General features: G+C 39.5%; 1 protein-coding gene across 1 annotated transcript; it reads left to right on the top strand.

Moving 5' to 3' along the window:
* The first annotated feature begins 4,045 nt into the window (after positions 1–4,045).
* On the top strand, positions 4,046–19,312 carry LOC123513323. Its single transcript, XM_045270438.1, has 7 exons — positions 4,046–4,157; positions 9,704–9,901; positions 11,222–11,367; positions 11,616–11,706; positions 12,247–12,380; positions 12,692–12,811; positions 13,493–19,312. The coding sequence occupies exons 2-6, from the start codon at positions 9,746–9,748 to the stop codon at positions 12,765–12,767; spliced, it is 603 nt and encodes a 200-aa protein (XP_045126373.1). The 5' UTR covers positions 4,046–4,157; positions 9,704–9,745; the 3' UTR covers positions 12,768–12,811; positions 13,493–19,312.
* The last annotated feature ends 130 nt before the right edge of the window (positions 19,313–19,442 follow it).

Here is a 19,442-nt window from a genome sequence, read left to right as displayed (position 1 = left end):
ATGATCCAAGAACTGCTTTGGATGATGAGCAGGAGTCACCCATGTCCAGTGAGAACCGGTAATCAAATGGTGGTGACACTCCTAGAACTATTCTTTTTTTTTTTTCACGGAAAAATTACAAAAACAAAAGTTATGTCAAAACGAGTCTGCTAACTACAGTATACCTTAATTAACACACACATGCGCGCGCGCACAAACACACACACACACACACACACAAGCCAGAGGACCGGGGTTCGATTCCCCGGCCGGGTGGAGATATTTGGGTGTGCCTCCTTTCAAGTGTAGCCCCTGTTCACCTAGCAGTGAGTAGGTACGGGATGTAAATCGAGGAGTTGTGACCTTGTTGTCCCGGTGTGTGGTGTGTGCCTGGTCTCAGGCCTATCCGAAGATCGGAAATAATGAGCTCTGAGCTCGTTCCGTAGGGTAACGTCTGGCTGTCTCGTCAGAGACTACAGCAGATCAAACAGTGAATTACACACACACACACACACACACACACACACACACACACACACACACACACACACACACATACACACACACGGAGACTCACAGTGGTAGCCTATAGGTATCTACTTTGGTTCAGATACGTCTCAATGGCTCTGCCTTGATAGTGAGTGCTGACATGGAAAACAGAATAAGGAATGTTCTAGATGTCAGCAAGAAGGATGAAGAAAAGTAGATATATTGATAGTTCCAGATGCCATGACCACAGGAAATGAGGCAAGAGTAAAATAAGAGGACAAATGAGACACATGGTATTGAGGGAGAGCATCAGGAAGGATCAGTTGGCTGGTGGGGACACGGCTTTCCTGAAAACGCTCCTGATGAACAAGTAAAGTGATGGAAACATGACAACGCTCCAGCGGCTGATGGATGTCACTCGACTCCTAGCGCCTCTGCATCGCCTCCTGCAGGATGAGTCACATTTTCGTTTCCGTGCAGAGCGTTGCCTCAAATGAACACTCACTACTTCACCTTCCAGTGACTCAGCCTTTACCTTCACCACTGTCACACTCGCCCCACTCTTGCGAGGACTTAGTAAGAAACATCAATTATTTAGCTAAACATTCTTTTGTACTGCCATACAGCACATGCACAATATTTTATTTTTGACACGGGAACATTTCAGAAGATGTATTGGCGCCCTGTCACCGTCCTGTCTCCCACGCGGACTGCTAAGAACATGCCGCCGCGGCAGCCGCTGCCGCCGCGGCAGCCGCCGCCGCCGCTGCTGCTGTTGCTGCCGACTCAGTCGAGCCGCCGCAACACTCCCCGCCATGCCGACGCTGCAGTATTTACTGCTGCTCATTAATTTCCTTATGATAGGCGAGAAATATTCCCTTCTAATCTGTGGATAATCTTGCATAGCTTTGCTAAAGGGACTGTACTAATACACTGTGCTCTGTCTACTACATTCGTGACACACACACATATATATATATATATATATATATATATATATATATATATATATATATATATATATATATATATATATATATATATATATTAATTTATTTATCTATATACAAATTGCGTGTTTTCACTGTTTGTTTCACTGTTTGATCTGCTGCAGTCTCTGACGAGATAGCCAGACGTTACCCTACGGAACGAGCTCAGAGCTCATTATTTCCGATCTTCGGATAGGCCGGAGACCAGGCACACACCACACACCGGGACAACAAGGTCACAACTCCTCACTGCTAGGTGAACAGGGGCTACACGTGAAAGGAGACACACCCAAATATCTCCACCCGGCCGGGGAATCGAACCCCGGTCCTCTAGCTTGTGAAGCCAGCGCTCTAACCACTGAGCTACCGGGCGCGCGTGTGTGTGTGTGTGTGTGTGTGTGTGTGACTCACTTTCTGACCTGCCATATTGTAGTGTTTCATGTATTGAAAGTAACGTGTCCAATCAGCCCACACCTCTGTGGCCGCCAGTGTCCCTGACTCCCTGTAGCCCTGGCCCGGGTGTGTGAGGGTTCGTGTTTCGCTAGTTAGGATGGAGGCTGCTGTCACACGCACACCAGCGCTGCCTCACACCGCTGTTCTCGTGGCCAGTATAGGAGTATAGGATCCCCATAACTAAGATGGCAATGTAATTAGGTGAAGAGGACAGACCAGCGGATGAGACTCATTTGTTGACAGCCCCGCAATATCAGCTGTTTCTCGATTGGCAGTCTTGTAAACTGTAAAGGACCATGTCTGGTTTTGCTGATGTTAAACAATTACAAGAGAGGACTGTGCAGGCTACGATATCACGAGTAATCTCTTGTTACCACCGGCACAATAATCACTTTAGATTTTGCTGTTACATACTGCCTAGGATGAAAAGTGTGTTGAACATAGCAGTTTCCCGAGATATTAATTCATTTCTGGTACCACCTATCACAAGTGAGAGATCACGCGACACAGATTAATGTAGTGATGTCTGCTCCACCCACCTTAGTCTGCCATATTTCCGGTACACCCTTCCCCTTCTATGTAACCCCTCTTACTGAATAAACTTTGTAAACTTTGTAAACTCGTAACATTGTCCATTGTGAGGCCACCCATAAACTCTACGTATTCATGTAGTGACTAGTGGATTCGATCGTGTGGTGGTAGTAGTAGTAGTAGCAGTAGTAGTAGTAGTAGTAGTAGTAGTAGTAGTAGTAGTAGTAGTAGTAGTAGTAGTAGTAGTAGATCAGTAGTAGTAGTAGTAGTAGTAGTAGTAGTAGTAGTAGTAGTAGTAGTAGTAGTAGTAGTAGTAGTAGTAGTAGTAGTAGTAGTAGTAGTAGTAGTAGTAGAAGAATTAGTAGTAGTAGTAGTAGTAATAGTAGTAGTAAAAGTAGTAGTAACAATAGTAGTAGTACTAGTAGTAGTAGTAATTGTTGTTGTTGTTCTAGTAGTAGTAGTAGTAGTAGTAGTAGTAGTAGTAGTAGTAGTAGTAGTAGTAGCAGTAGTAGTAGTAGTAGTAGTAGTAGTAGTAGTAGTAGTAGTAGTAGTAGTAGTAGTAGTAGTAGTAGTAGTAGTAGAATAAATAGTAGTTGAAATAGTAGTAGTAGTAGTAGTAGTAGTAGTAGTAGTAGTAGTAGTAGTAGTTGAAGTAGAAGTAGTAGTAGCAGTAGGACCCAGTGTGACCCAGCCTTTATTTTTCAGGGAGTTGGCAACCCTAATCGTATGTGTCTCAGCATACAACTTCTTTAGTGTAATTGAGCTTGTTTATGAGGGATCGAAATCTCCATGCTGGCGTGAGAGATATGCAGTGTTCATTTATGTGTCTGTGTCTGCACGTACTGAACTTGTTAGATATAAGAAAATATTTCTTTAGTCATAGAGTGGTAGACTTCTGGAATGCATTGCCAGAGACGGTTGTAAATAGCACTAGTTTGACAATGTTTAAAAACAGATTAGATAAGCACTTAAATTTATTAGATTTATAATTATGTATAGCACTGCATGATAGTTTTTATAAGAAATTTACTATAGTTAAATAAGACATGATCCTCATGTATGGGGACCACAAATTGTAGAGGATTTCGCTGCAGGACTTAGCCCTGTTAATGGGCCAAATATTTAGATTAGTATTCTGTACTTGTAAGTGTATCTTTAAGTACTGATGACGAGGTCGCTGTGCGACTGATACAGGATAACCTAGATGGGCCCTGGTGGCCCTTTGTTATCCTATTATTTATGTTATATGTTATGTTATAATATGACGTGTCATTTAGCTAGTAGACACATGTAGGTTTGCAGTGTTTCAAAACCGAAATTTTATGAGGAGCCTGCAACATACTTACCTCCACAATTCCTGATTCATACCCCCGGGCCCTATGGGTGCGCGTATCCAAGCTGAAAACTTATCAGTATGACAGGAACCAGCAATGGTAATGATAAAGAATGGAATTTGTTCTTTGACGAGTTTTCACTTGATTACAGTTTAATGTGATATTCTTATATTTTTGAGGCACGAAATGTGGTAATTTGGTAACAATTTTAGGAACTAGAGTGTCATAAATAGGGATGATGGTGATAAGATAGTTTCCTTGACGACCGTCAGGCGGCGCGGCGTCGTGTAAACACAGTGAGTCACTGCCTTTGTCGCAGCGCTGCAGCCCCGCCCCGCTGCCCCGCGCCCCACGCCTCTTCCTCACGCCCTCCCGCCACCAGGTGAGTCTCAAAGGCATGCTATGTGGAATTTACAGCGCTAGGTGAAGTAGGATATTGGTTTTGGCTCCATTGTGAGGTGTAGAGGCAGACGTTGGCGACCACTGTCACCACCCTGTGTGTGGTGATGGTGGAGGCCTTGTGCTGCACGCCTGCCACCCCGTACCAATTTTGCACCACCGCCCTCCCTAATCCGTTAAGACACCATTTATTATCAGAAAGTAGGAAATTAAATACTTTTTCAGCAACAAAGTAGCTGATGGAGTTGTGGGAACCATGGACTAACTTGACTCAGGTGGCAGTGGCGGGGCCTCACCACCCTCAACCCAGCCAAGGGACACCCACAGATACTCCACGCCAGTGCTCCAGCCAGACTAACACGCACCACTCTTATGCATGACAATGAGTGATTGGTTGTGTGTATCTTTCAATGATATAAGTAGAATTTATAATAGTATGTTAAACAGGGGAAAAAAACAGCTGATCCACAGAAATTTTTCTGTCTTGACTGCTTTACTAATTCCATATAACATTGATACTTCTTCTACTCCTCATAATTTTCCTACAATTAATAGATCTTGATTAACTTATTGTATTCTACATAAGTACAATATATAACTCGTCTTTCTCTATAACAGACTTCTGTTGCAATTATTCACTGAAACTGGCGTATCTGTAGATCCGTGCTAGCCTATATACCCTAATTCCATAAAATATCTAATTACCGCAGTATCCAAGAGTAGCCAAACAGGTGAGTCAATTGGATATGAACAAATGCATAGTATGTGGATTAAACAGACAGAGATGTAATCCCCTGTAGCACAATGACCATTCATGAAGGTGTGTAATGTATGTAGTAGAGTTAACAGAGAGAGATGCTTCCATGTGGTAATGAATTCCTTGGGATGGTTGCAGAAGAGAGAGAGGCCAATATATTCTGAAACACTTCCATGCCTCACAGCTCCTTTACTACGAATATTTTCAAAGGGACTTTAGTTGAAGTGATATGGGTTTTGAGGATGTTTCTGTAATTCTATTGACACGTTAACAAGTTTTCTGCATTATGAACAATACAAATACTCTTTAGAATTTCAGTTAATCATCTCTGTAGTCTTTGAAAATGGTCACACTGATAGAGGGAAGCATTTCTAAATATGCCGCAGAAAGAGGACAGTTACAAATTGCAGGTTCATAGTAGGTGATCATTTCTGGGGTTTATGGTCATTTCGCCCACAAGTTGAGTTGGTTCGCCCGAAAGTAATATTCAGTGTACGAATCATGGTGTAAAAACTTTATTAAAACCTAAAAAAACATGCAATCAACAAAATGTATGAAAAATTTATCATCCAAAATACAGTGAGGGTTCATATAAAATACATGTAACTAAAACATACAGTATTAGCTTAGTGGTGTGAATAGGCATATAACTAAAGCATATTAGCTCACTGGTCCATTTAAGTGTGAACAAGCCTTGAGAAGCTGTAGTGCGGATCTGTCACCCCTCATATATTCATCCCAAAGAATGAATAACTTGTTTTGGAGTTCCCTTTACTGTCTTCACTGAATCCTTCGGAGCTTTTTTTCTGACACCAGCCTTATATGTAAGGATGTTAATTTTGCCTCTTTGTGCAGAAGGCTTATCAAAAGGTAGAACTGGAGACTACTTCTACCTGCTGCACATTTATTTAAGCGGTTATGCCACCCTTCAGTATCATTATTTGTGCGCACAGATTTGTTGAAGATGCTCCAAGTGAAAGGAAGCCATCCAGGTCCTCGATATGTAGTCTACTATTGTGCGCACTTGAGTGGTCATAGCTTGGTTTGCAAAACAATCAAACATCAGAGGTATTTCTCCCTCAGGTAGAAACGGAAGGGCCATCAGCTTGCGTAGGTATTTGTAGGTTGCTTCATCATGGGTGTAGGCGTGCTGTAGACCAACCTCTTGTATCTAGATAAAGAAAAAGACAGTTAAAGTGCTGAAAACAATTGCTCTCATGCGGGGAATAAACTATAAGACTAATCCACAGACTTACTCACCTTCCTCCATGTGGCTTGTGTCCAATGGAAACCACATCCCTTGATATTAGCATGGGGTAAAAACTTTGGCAAGACTTTCCAAAGTGCTCAATTTGTATATGTTTAACTGAAGTTTTGTTTGCAAGACAATTTAGAAGTGCATGAAATACTTCGCAGTAATCTTGCTCTCGTGCCCACAATCTTGAATCTTCAGAATTTTCTACCATCTGGCTAAGACTTCAATGTCACTCTCTAACTAAATTCATCTGTGCTGTATACCTCTCACCTAATTCCTCTGACTATGTAAAATTCTTTGACTATTTGACTTCCAAGGTGGAGCACATCTTATCTCACTTTCCTTTTGCTGAGATCTCCATTTTAGGGGATTTCAATGTTCACCACCAGCTTTGGCTTTCATCTTCTTTCACTGACCAACCTGGTGAACAAACCTTCAACTTTGCTATCCTTCATGACCTAGAGCAGCTAGTGCAGTTCCCTACCCGTATTCCTGACCGCCTTGGAGACACGCCCAACATTCTTGATCTTTTCCTAACCTCCAACCCTTCTGCTTACTCTGTTAAACTTTCCTCTCCGTTGGGCTCCTCCGACCACAATCTAATTTCCGTTACCAGTTCTATCACTCCAGTGCAGCCTCAGGACCCGCCTAAGCGGAGGTGCTTCTGGCATTTTAACTCTGCTAAGTGGGAGGAACTAAGGCAGTACTATTCTGATTTCCTTGGGATGATTATTGTTTTCATGTCAGAGATCCTTCTCTTTGTGCCGAGCGCATAACAGAGGTGATTATCTCTGGCATGGAGCTATACATTCCTCATACTTTCTCTAACCCTAAAGCTAAAAAGCCTTGGTTTAACTCTGCTTGTTCTCGTGCTGTCAATGATAGAGAGGCGGCTCACAAACGGTTCCGTAGCCATCCAACTGCTGAAACTCATGCCCTATATATTTCTGCCCGTAATCATGCCAAATCTATTCTCCAACTTACTAAAAACTCTTTCATCAATAGAAAATGTCAAAGTCTTTCCAATTCTAACTCCTCTCGAGATTTCTGGCATCTAGCCAATAATATCTCTAACAACTTTACTTCTTCGTCTTTCCCTCCTTTACTTCATCCAGATGGCTCTACAGCTGTCTCTTCTTTTCTAAAGCTGAACTCTTCGCTCAAACCTTTGCTACCAACTCAACTTTGGATGATTCTGGGCATATTCCTCCTACTCCTCCACCCTCTGACTACTTCATCCCTAAAATTAAAATTCTTTATAAAGACGTTTTCCTGGCCCTCTCTGGCCTTGATTCTCGGAAGGCTTACGGTCCGGATGGAGTCCCTCCTGTTGTTCTCAAAAACTGTGCTTCCGAACTCGCTCACTGCCTGGTCAAACTCTTTCATCTGTGTCTCTCTACTTCTATTTATCCTTCTTGCTGGAAGTTTGCTCACATTCAACCTGTCCCTAAAAAAGGTGACCACTCCAATCCTTCTAACTACCGCCCTATAGCTTTGATTTCCTGCCTTTCTAAAGCCTTTGAGTCTATCCTTAATAGGAAGATAATGAGGCATCTATCAGCTCACAACCTTCTCTCTGATTGCCAGTATGGTTTCCGTAAAGGCAGATCTACTGGTGATCTTCTTACTTTCCTAACTGAATCTTGGTCATCCTCTTTTAGGGACTTCGGTGAAACCTTTGCTGTCGGCCTTGACATATCGAAAGCCTTCGATAGAGTCTGGCACAAATCTTTAATTTCTAAACTACCCTCCTACGGATTCTATCCTTCTCTCTGTACCTTCATCTCCAGTTTCCTTTCCGATCGTTCTATTGCTGCTGTAGTAGACGGTCACTGTTCTTCCCTAAAACTATCAACAGTGGTGTTCCACAGGGTTCTGTCCTATCACCCACTCTCTTTCTATTATTCATCAATGATCTCCTAAATCTGACTCAATGCCCTATCCACTCCTATGCTGATGATACCACCCTGCATTATTCAACAGCGTTCAACAGACGCCCAACCCAACAACAATTAAATGACTCAAGGCGAGATGCTATAGGACGCCTAACTTCTGATCTTTCACTTGTTTCTGATTGGGGCAGAGAAAACCTGGTTTTGTTCAATGCCTCAAAAACTCAATTTCTACAACTATCTACTCGACATAACCTTCCAGACAACTATCCTCTCTTCTTCAATAACACTCAACTTCCCTCTCCTCTACATTAAACACACTCGGTCTATCCTTCACTAAAAATCTAAACTGGAAATTTCACATCTCTACTCTTGCTAAATCAGCTTCCAAGAAGTTAGGTGTCCTATGGCGTCTTCGTCCATTTTCTCTCCCTCCCAGCTGCTTGCTCTGTACAAGGGCCTTATCCGCCCGTGTATGGAGTATGGCTCTCATGTCTGGGGGATCCACACACAGCTTTACTAAACAAGGTGGAATCTAAAGCTTTTCGTCTTATCAACTCTTCTCCTCTAACTGACTGTCTTGATTCTTTAAGTCACCGCCGCAATGTTGCATCTTTATCTGTCTTCTACCGCTGTTTTCATGCTGTCTGCTCTTCTGAACTTGCTAACTGCATGCCTTCCCCTCCTGCGGCCTCGCTGCACAAGACTCTCTACTTCTTCTCATCCCTATTCTGTCCATCTTCCTAATGCAAGAGTTAACCAGTATCTTCACTCCTTCATTCCCTACACTGGTAAACTCTGGAACTCTCTACCTGTGTCTGTATTTCCACCTGCCTATGACTTAAACTCTTTCAAAAGAGGAGTGTCAAGACACCTCTTACGTTAACTGGACCCTCCTTTTAGATTTTTTTGTTTTTTCTCTACTTTCCTCTTAACAGGGCCTGGCAACCAGCGGGATTTTTTTTTTCCAACACTTTGTTTTCCCTTGGCCAGTGCCCTTGTAATGTAAAAAAAAAAAAAAAAAAATCGCGCTTTTTTTTGGCCAGACATCAGGACAAACAATAGGGGCACTTGTTTTGCATGATCCTCTGTTCGCATGAAGAATCAATTAATCATATTTATATGCACATTCAGTTTTTTTCATGGGTGCTCCAAGAACAGTTGTGGGCAAAGCGACCTCTCGGTGTAGGCAAAACGACCTTTTGGAGTGGGCGAAACGAGCTCTCGGTGTGGGCAAAATGACCGGATACCATTTCTGGTGATGAGTCAGACACACTGCTTGGCTGTCTCCAGTTTTTAAGATTTCCTACAGTTAAAGATGAAAACTGTGAAGATATGAAGCTTTTCTGAATATGTTGATTTAACCCATCTAGTACCATGATGTGTTTCCATATTAATTTTGCTTACTATTTGGTGATTTTACACAGCTTCAGAAACTTATGTGAGGGATTGAAATAGTGAATACTGTGGCCATTAATCTTCTGTCCTCCATAGGCCCTTGCTAATGTCAATAAAATGGTGTGTTCATATACAAATCCCAAGGTAAAAATGTGTCCCATTATTGAAGGGGTTAAGTACAAAAGAAATGAACCACTCCACCATCAACATTGCTTATCTTGTTGCAGAGAGTGAAAAGCACCACCGCCACCGCCACTGCTGCCACCATCATGAGAGACCAAGTGTACCGGCCCACCACCACCCCAGCTCACCATGACCACACCAAGAACTGGGTACCAACCATTCTGGGCCCAACCTCCTCCACCAGCATGTGGTCCCGCACACTGATCCTCATCATCTCTATCATGTTTGCTGTTATGGGACTGGTCAGTATTCTCTCTCTCTCTCTCTATCTATCTATCTATATATCTATCTTTTTTATATATTTTTATTTGTAATCATAATTTGTTAAATGATTAAGTTTTTAGAAATTAACCCTTATGCCCCATGAGGCACGATCATGGTGCTTTTCAAATACTGTGCTCATTTTATGTCAGACTCTTTGCTTATGCTTGAGGCTATCTGTCATATATCGAGGCCTGTCATTGGCCCTTTGTTTTCAAGATGGTGGACACTTAGCCAATCATGTATCAGCTTTTATAAGGGTATGTTTGTGTAGGTGTGAGGGCGCCAAGCGTAAGGATGGTGAGAGCGCTAATGTCAGTGTGCTGTATTTTATCATATTTTATGTATTTCTTGATGAGATAAAAGATATACATGTATTTCCATGGATAAGTAAGCAGTTCAGAAACATTATGATGCATGACAATATTGGAATCATTATTTTTATCTCGTTATTAGTTTAGGTAAGAGTGCGTAGTGTTGGCTTGGTTGAGTTAGCTGAGGAGGATGTGCTGACTTTTGTTTCTGACTGCGAAGAATTTTCATATTACAATTTCCTTACTTCCCTGATTTATTTTCCATAATAAATGCATGCAGTATATCAAAGGAATATATACGAGTGTGTGGTGCTGGTGTGATGGAGTCAGATGAGGAAGATGTGTTGACGCTTGATTCTGACCACGAGAAGTTGAATTTTTATCATATTACATTTTGCTTACTTTCCTGCTTTATTTTTTTTAATGAATTTAATATACCAAAAGGAAACTTATTGTTTTTTAATTGGTATGTGATTCATAAACTGTTGATGTGTTTTTGCAAAAAAATTAAGGAAATAAAAGAATTACTTTCGAAATTTATCTTGCTCTAAATTTTTTTACCATTGTTTGATTTTTTTCGTGCATATATGTTATGTTTATTTAGTAATGATTATACCACAGCAAAGAGTAACTCCTAATCTTTCTAATGATATATAAATGTCCCAGTGTTTGTTAAAATAATTTGATAGAACACTAAAAGGACTCGAGGATCTTTCCAACATTTGCTAGGTACCCATTTTGTATATCTACATATCTTGAAACTGCTCCCTCCTGTATTGACAGGGTATAAGGGTTAATATGGCAGGAGATGCAGTACATGTAGAAAGACAGGAAATGTTGTGGCAAAAATAGTGTTAATGTTGCAGATTTTTACATTGGTTCCAAACTCTCTCTCTCTCTCTCTCTCTCTCTCTCTCTCTCTCTCTCTCTCTCTCTCTCTCTCTCTGTCCACTTATCGCTTTTAGTAATTGAGATGATGTTGCACAGGTTATGATCATTGTGGGAGCCACCTCATACCAGTCCCTGAAGGCAGGATCTGTCAAGGAAGTCAACAGCACTGCCTATGTCATCATCTTGTGCCTTGGAGTGCTGATGGAGGTAGCAGCCATTCTTGCTGTAATCTTCTACATGAGGTTAGTGTATGGCTGTTGAGGTTTGATGAAATAATGAATGATTTGGGGGAAAAAAGGTGATAAAGATTGTAAAGAACAATATTATGATTAGATAAAAGAGAGATGAATGGAGAAGCTGTGTTGTGATCCAGAGCATCACATTACATGGATGTGGTGCAAAGGACTGCTGGGTAAAGTTTTGTCTGTAAGAGTGCATTCCCTGTATGGCATGCTCTGGCCTTCAGCCATTTAAGACTTCTATTTTACAGGAATGTGGGATACTATATTCCGTGCTGCCCCGGCAAGATTGCCCGTATCAGAAAGCGTCTTCATGAAAACCAAATGATGGTTAATGGACAGGTAAATTTAACTTCTCATTGTTATTTTTAGTTCACTGATCTATAAATTAAAAATATATGTAGTGAAATTATATCTTGAAGTTTTTATTTGATCTTGCTGAGGTTTCATTTAATTAATGTCCCGTAAGGGATGGCCACAGCAGAGGAGCCTCCACCTCTAACACCTTCCTAGGGACCTGTTGAGGCATTCATTATCAACTGCATAAAATAGTTGTGTAGTGAGCTCCTTCTCTTTATCTATAATTAAAATTGCCTGCTCCACTAATGGGCGGAAGCTGAACAGCGCTTCCCATACACTCTTCAAATGTGCCTACAGGCGCTATAGGCCTTACCGTAAAAAAAAAAAAAATCTCAACATGGCCATACCTCTCTCTCTCTCTCTCTCTCTCTCTCTCTCTCTCTCTCTCTCTCTCTCTCTCTCTCTCTCTCTCTCTCTCTCTCTCTCTCTCTCTCCATCTGTTTCACCACTGTAATTCATTTCATGTGTCAGTATCAGGCCCATATTATATTAGATATGCATGTACATATTTTTGTTGTGCAGATGGTGACGGCAGGGGAGCCGGTATCCGCCCAGTACTGCCCCCCCACCCAGCCAGGCGTGGGCAACACCCCTCCCCCACCCTATACCGATGTCTCTGAGGAGCAGAGACTTATGGAAGAAAAGACAGACCTTGGGTGAGTTACTTTGCAGTCATAATTTGCATAGCCCATTGAAGCAATCTTCTTTTGCTGCATCATATCTTGACGTCAGCAAAAGTATTGTCTGCCTTATTGTTCCCTTTACTATGTTTCAATTTACTTCATTGTAGGAACTATAGCTGACACCACAATGCATCAGGAGTATCTCAGGAATACAGCAGTGAGGAGTAGGGAAGTGTAATGAGTCAGGACATAAGTTAGTGTATTTATGATCTGTTGATGTTTGGTTACTTCCAAATCTTTGCTTAAGTTTAGGTCATTGGGATTTTACTGTTGTCTGATTTCAGAGAGGACACTGAACGAATCCTGGAGGAGGACCCACGAATTGTTTTGACACCTCTCAAGCCCCACGAGGAACGCTAGGCCACTCTTACCCTTGCACTGCTCTGCATCACTTTAATCTTCAGGTAAGATGACACATTTATCCTTCATATCATCCCTTTGCATAAATATATAAATACATTAATAATCCCTTATTGCAAATGACAAGGGAATGTAAATTATTGAATTAACAAAACATTTAAATATGTAATGCATTTTCTTTTTATAAACATATTTTGTGTCTTGGTCAAGGTTGGACTCTTCTGGGTTTAGTTGGTGGAAAAATGAGCCAAAGTTATTATTCTCTAGAGGCCTTTTAGTGTATATAAGACCATCTTGAGAAGTGTCAGCATCTGGTGTGTAGGTGTAGTGTGGGAGAATGTCCCGGGAACAGATAAGCAGTCATCCAGCAGATGTGTCCGATGAGTATCCAGCTGGACCACCAGCAGACTGTTGCTGAGAAGGCAGTAAGGCCTCAGCTGTTGGTGGATGTTGAGGGCTGGTCTTTCCACTGCTTCGGTCTGGTCAAACTTCATGTAGCTTATGCTTGCATTTCTGGTTCCCATATTACATGGAGGATAGAGGTGTGTTAGAGATGATACAGAGAAAAATGGTAGGAAAATATAAAGGATGAGAAATATTCCTTACAAAAGGAAACCACATTTTGTCTCCCTTTGGCCTCAGCTTGAATGATTTTTAAACAGGTATGATTTTTGTTTACCACATAGTACAGTACTTATAGTGGAGGCATTATGTTTGTTTTGCAGCTTTGTTGGTGGAAGGATGCTGCTGCTCTTCCTTCTGCCAGAAAAGTTGACTCTTGTCTTCAGCCATTACATTCCTCACCTCGGAGGAGGCTTGGTGTCTCAGTCTGTACCCAGATAAGTGGATTTTGGTGTACATTTCAAGTGCATGGCTGAGACTTTATTCACTGGTTTGTTAATCATCACTGTAGAATTAAAATGGATGGTGTCGGTAGTGCTTATTTATAACCATGTTGAAAACTTCTACATATGTTAACTGATCGTCTTGCACAGAGATGGTTAACTTTTAAAATTCCAAAGGTAAAACAATTATGATTTTGTTTAACTGAGTGTTGAAGTGAACCATAATTCAGATATTTGTACTGTATTTGATATATTTACCAGAGTGGGGACATTGTTAGCTTGGATTCTGATACATGAATGTTCTTCACATGGAAAGGAAATATTCTTTTACTAAAATTGGACTGAACATGCCTTGGCTGTCCATCATTGTGATAGTGCCATCACTCAGCTAAGCTTAGCATCATCCATGACAGGGGAATAATAATGGTTCAGTGTTGATCCTCATGTAAAATGTGTAGCAAAGATTCTTTGTACTAATTTTTGGTGTAATTGTTCATCAAGAGAAAAGGATTACATGAATATTTCTGTGCCGTCACCTGTGATAAGTGTCAAGTGAGTATTATCATGTACTGTTTTGCTTCTGAAAAATATTTTGTACATGTCAGGTTCTGGTACTGCAGTCACAGCAGCACAGATACATAGGGGTCAGAGCTTACCTGGATTCATGAATGCCTTGGCCTCCTGAGTTTTGGTACAAAGATTCTTCATATAAAACATGTTTTATTCAGAGGATTATAAGATATCTGAAATTCTTCTGCACAATTGATTCAGCACTCATGTTTTCTCTTTAGTGTGACATATGGAATGCAACTCTAAATTAAATTAGATATATTTTCATGCTTTAGTTGCATTTAATCACCAATTTTGACCTAAAATGAAACTCATAAGCCTTATTGTTATGTTAGGTGATCCAGAAACCATGTTTTCTAAGAATTTATTAGCTTTTATCACACATATATCTATATATAGATGTAAAGGCAATATTAAAATTTGGTGTACAATAATTAGATTTGATAAAGAAAAGTATTTTCATATTTGAATTTTGTTGTGTATATACTGATATTTGTGTATTTTTATAAATATATATATGAAGCACCTGCATATGTTGCAAGGATTTAGCTTAGTTTTGTTCCTTAAGGGAGTAGAAGGAACACTGCTGTGCATTCCACTATTGTGAGATGTTCCATTACTTCAGATAAACTGATAAACATTCCACTGTTGTTAGGTGTTGCTTTTATAGACAAATTATTAAGACAAGTAGGAACTTTTTACTTAAGCGCGGAGCGTCATCGTGGTTCATGTTGGTTTTACGATAAGAAGGAAATTTGTTTTGATAGTTACACAAAGTACATTATTGTGTACCTGAGGCTCTTGAGACAGATGTGCTTGCATGCATTTCTTTCCATTGTGGTCTACATGCCTTTTATTTTGCACCATGAATAATCGAATATATAAAGTAAAAGTCTGTTAGCCTGATGAGCAGGGGACCAGGAGTCTGTTAGATCATCAGTTTCTTCAGATTATCAAGATGTTCCCCTGAAAACACTATATTTAACTGGTAGAGTAGTAAGTAATAAGAATTGAAGACACGATTGGTTTGCCTTCAGCGTGCCTGGCCATGAACCGCTTATAGACCGCACCATCATGTTGTTCCAGCTGAGCTTCTTTCATGATTTTCCTAATGTAGCCACCAATCATTGACTGTCAATCCCTCACAAATTTCTATAACTTGATCTTTGCAGCAATGATGTTAGAAATCGTGGACAAACCACTGTTGAAGTTTATCACTATTTCTTCACCCCTCTTGACTCGTTTGATAGTCTTGAGTTACGTGGTGTACGTACAGTATGTTAATTATGTGAGCATAGTGTACTTGGTATGGCATGTTTTATGATACCCACTATCTGAAGTGTTCAGCCTCAGGCATGATTACATGTCATTACATGTTAGTTTTTGTCTGAAATGAAATCAAGATGATCCAAGAATCTGTCAGATGATGACCACTTCAGGACTGAAATGCTTTCAGTTGAACGACTGATATTAAGATGTTTTGTTTTGCTCAGGGAGATGCTCTCCCATGGAGATTGTGTTAGGAGGGAGGCTAATTGTGTCTTGACAGGATTTCAAGATGGTGTGTCAGTGTATAATTAAAGGAAAGTCTATTAGGTTTCTCAAAAAAGTTTTACTGTAGTCCTCACCTGTTTGGACAAGATGAGCACCTTCATTAGAAATTCTTCAGGAGCAATGTTATGAGAGCTTTGGGTGTAGCCTGGTAGTAGGAAATGGTAAATGTTACTGAAGGTAATGTAATGGTAATGCTCTTTGTATCATTTTTCTTCTTTATCTTGGCTACTCGCCATTGCTTTGATATTTTACAGGCTTCAAAATGAATTATATTTTGGAAAGATTATGGGTAATTTGCTCTTGCAAATTTGTGTGTGTGTTGACTTTATTAATTAATTTCTTGACGACAAGGAAAAGATCACCGGTCAAGTTCTCTCTACTTTTTTTGTAATTTAAAAAGTAATGAGTAATGATTCCTTTCTTATTGAAAAGTATGGAGGCAGTAGGAGGAAGTCAGTCTTAACTGTAGATTTTCACACACAAGTCATCACCTTCCCAAGTTCAAGCATTTTGAGGTCTCATTCAATAACTAGTCTTTAGGTCATTCTAAACATAATGACTGAGCAGAGTCGAGAAGGTTCACCAGTTTTGTTTTGGTGACATCAGAGTTATAGGTGTTATCAGTAAGGACTAGTAATATAGATATGATAATGTGCTCGCCTTACTGCTTTTGTGTGTGTGTGTGTGTGTGTGTGTGTGTGTGTGTGTGTGTGTGTGTGTGTGTGAAAGCACGTTGCAGTGAAACGTGTCTGCATGTCCTCACTGTGTAAGAAGGTACGCTTGCATATAAATGATCAGGAAACTGTATGATGCTTTAATTACCATTTTCCACTATCAGTTTGTCATGTACACTCAGCCTGTCTTGCCAGATCACATCCTATTTGTTTGTTTTGTGCAGCACTGAAGGATCTGAAGGAAAAAGACAAGTGTGCCTTATGTGGGTGGCTTCTCAGGATCTAGGAAGTGTTGCATGTGTAGTGGGTGCAGAGTGTTGCTGGGGGCTATTAAACAAAACCTCTCACACACACACACACACACACACACACACACACACACACACACACACAGAATCATCATCATCATCATCATCATCAGGCCAAGGAAGGGATGGCTGGGAAGCATCACATCATCTGTACTGAAGGAAACAGTGAATGGAATGACACTGGTATTTGATAATCAGTAAAAATGTCATTTTTACCGTCCAGTTTAATTAAGAATTAGAGCCACCAGGTAATGAAAAGATTCTCCATGTTGTAAAGTTGTTATGAGTACAAGACATTTATTACAACAAAACCAAATTAAGTCATTCTTTTCTTAATGTAAGGATACCAATAACAATAGTTTATGGATTATTGATAAATCATTGATCATACAGCTGTATAATTTTATTGATTATAGGTAGTAAGAATGAGAAAAATAATGCCACTACTAAATGTTTTATACATATTAGAATTATATTTCAAATTTTCAAAAGTCTTGAAGTGGATAGAATTATTGATCAGTTTTATTGATAATGTATTTCAAATTTTACATGTACATGTGTGTTGTGTCCTTTCTGCCAAACAGCCTTGTTGATGTCTTCATTCTTGCCAGTTAACATTACTCTCACCTGATATTGTCTTTCATGTTGCCTAAGGTATTCTCTGATCCGTCCTTGTTTCCACAGAAGGTCTCAAAATTGTTTTCATTCATATATTTTGTAACATCTTGCAAGACAAGCTAAACCACCTTGTGACACCCAGAGCTGTTAACATGTTTTGCTACTTGAGTCAGTCAAGTACTGTTTATATATTGTGGTGATCAACATTTTTTGTCAATGATCAAGATCTGGAAGCTTTCACAAGGTAAAGTTTTGTCCTGCACAATCTCTCATTGTCAAGAAGCCTTGAAATTCTGGGTGCTAGTAACAAAGGAAGAGATGAAATATTTAAATGAAAACCAATAAGGTAGAGAATCTGAACCTAAGTTAATATTTTCTGCAATGAAGTATTGCAAGAAAACACTATTTCAATCTTAAAACTAATCCACTTATTTTGGTATTGGAAAAAATTACATTGAATCACATGAACTGGAAACTATCAACTAATATAGCAATGTTTATTAACTAATGATATTTGTTCCACACAGTAGCTATAGATAATAATGATTGTATCTTCCTTTGACATCATATTCCCAAACATGTCCATCTAATCAATCTCTGTCCTCTGATCACATATACATCAGTGAACTTTTTATCCTTGTTTTATATATATATATATATATATATATATATATATATATATATATATATATATATATATATATATATATATATATAAAATAAAACAATACCATGTAATGAAAGCTAACAGTAATATCTTAGTTAGCATGTCTAGAATAAGTTATTATAACAATTTGTATATGGCACAGATAAATTACCAATTATTTTATTGCACTTCCATATCATGTGAAGATTTTTCAACAAAATGTATTTTGATTCAACAAAAGATATGTCAGTCCTCCAGATTCTAAAATTGGTTGTTTATCTGCTAGATTAAATGAAATCAACACAATTTAACAAAGTTCATTTATATGTTTTGTTAACTGCAGTTGAGATTTGATTCTCATTTACTGCAATTACTTTTATATCCATGGCATTTGAAGTTAACAATTCATTTCCAGTCTGTGATTTGCTTGTGCAGTGCCTTCAAATGCAGACAGGTTAGTTTATGTTGCAAAATATGGATTAATTGTGTCATGTTTGATTGGACTGAATATTGCAATTCTTCATCTATAGGTATTATGATATTGAAATTAAATTAGTCTTTCTACAAGTCTGTTATACAAAACTAAACTAGAATAATTATGGTGATTGTGTTAATGGATAACAATAGTCTGGGCAAACTTCTTTCTTGCTGAAATTTAAATATTTTTCTTTGTGAAATCATTGAACTGTGCCTTGTACTTCTACTGGTAATTCCTTGTGTCTGAAGATAATTACTGTTACAAACATTTGTCTTTTATGCCTGACAGTCAAGTAGAGAGAACTTTTGATGAAGAAATCCTGGAATCCCATCCCACTTTTACATTGTTAGTTAGAAAGGTAATGGTGACACTTGAACACTTGAGAATTACATTGTTACAATCACTAATAGTATGCTTCATGCTTCTCTCTCTCTCTCTCTCTCTCTCTCTCTCTCTCTCTCTCTCTCTCTCTCTCTCTCTCTCTCTCTCTCTCTCTCTCTCTCTCTCTCTCTCTCTCTCTCTCTCTCTCTCTGAAACCAACGATGACAAAGTACGTAAACCTACAAACTCCAAAGATAAACATGTGATCCTATGCATCCAAGTCTGTCCATCAGAGCATGAAGGTATTTTGGCATTGCATTGATTACATTTCATATTGGGAAAAGCAGGTATGTGAGGATCCATTGTGGATGTAACGTGACACTCCACTCTTGTTAATCTTTACTTCTAGGTTACAATCTGGAAATACTTGTGGATTTTTAAGATTGTCAATTTGCTTCTGATTATTACATTTCTGGCACTGTCAAAGGAAGGCGCATTATCTCCATGTTATAAATAAATGAATACACCGCACTACTTCTTTTCTTTGCCTTCAACACAACCTTTAGATATGTATACGTACGGGGTCGGATATAGGAGATAGATATCCTACATATATGCAAGAAAGCTGTGCTATCCAATTGCCTATTCATCTCTCTCTCTC

Source organism: Portunus trituberculatus, chromosome 35 (assembly GCF_017591435.1).
Source record: "Portunus trituberculatus isolate SZX2019 chromosome 35, ASM1759143v1, whole genome shotgun sequence".
NCBI lineage: Eukaryota > Metazoa > Arthropoda > Malacostraca > Decapoda > Portunidae > Portunus > Portunus trituberculatus.
Note: the sequence above shows the minus strand (reverse complement) of the source record. Positions and strands in the feature narration are given on the sequence as shown.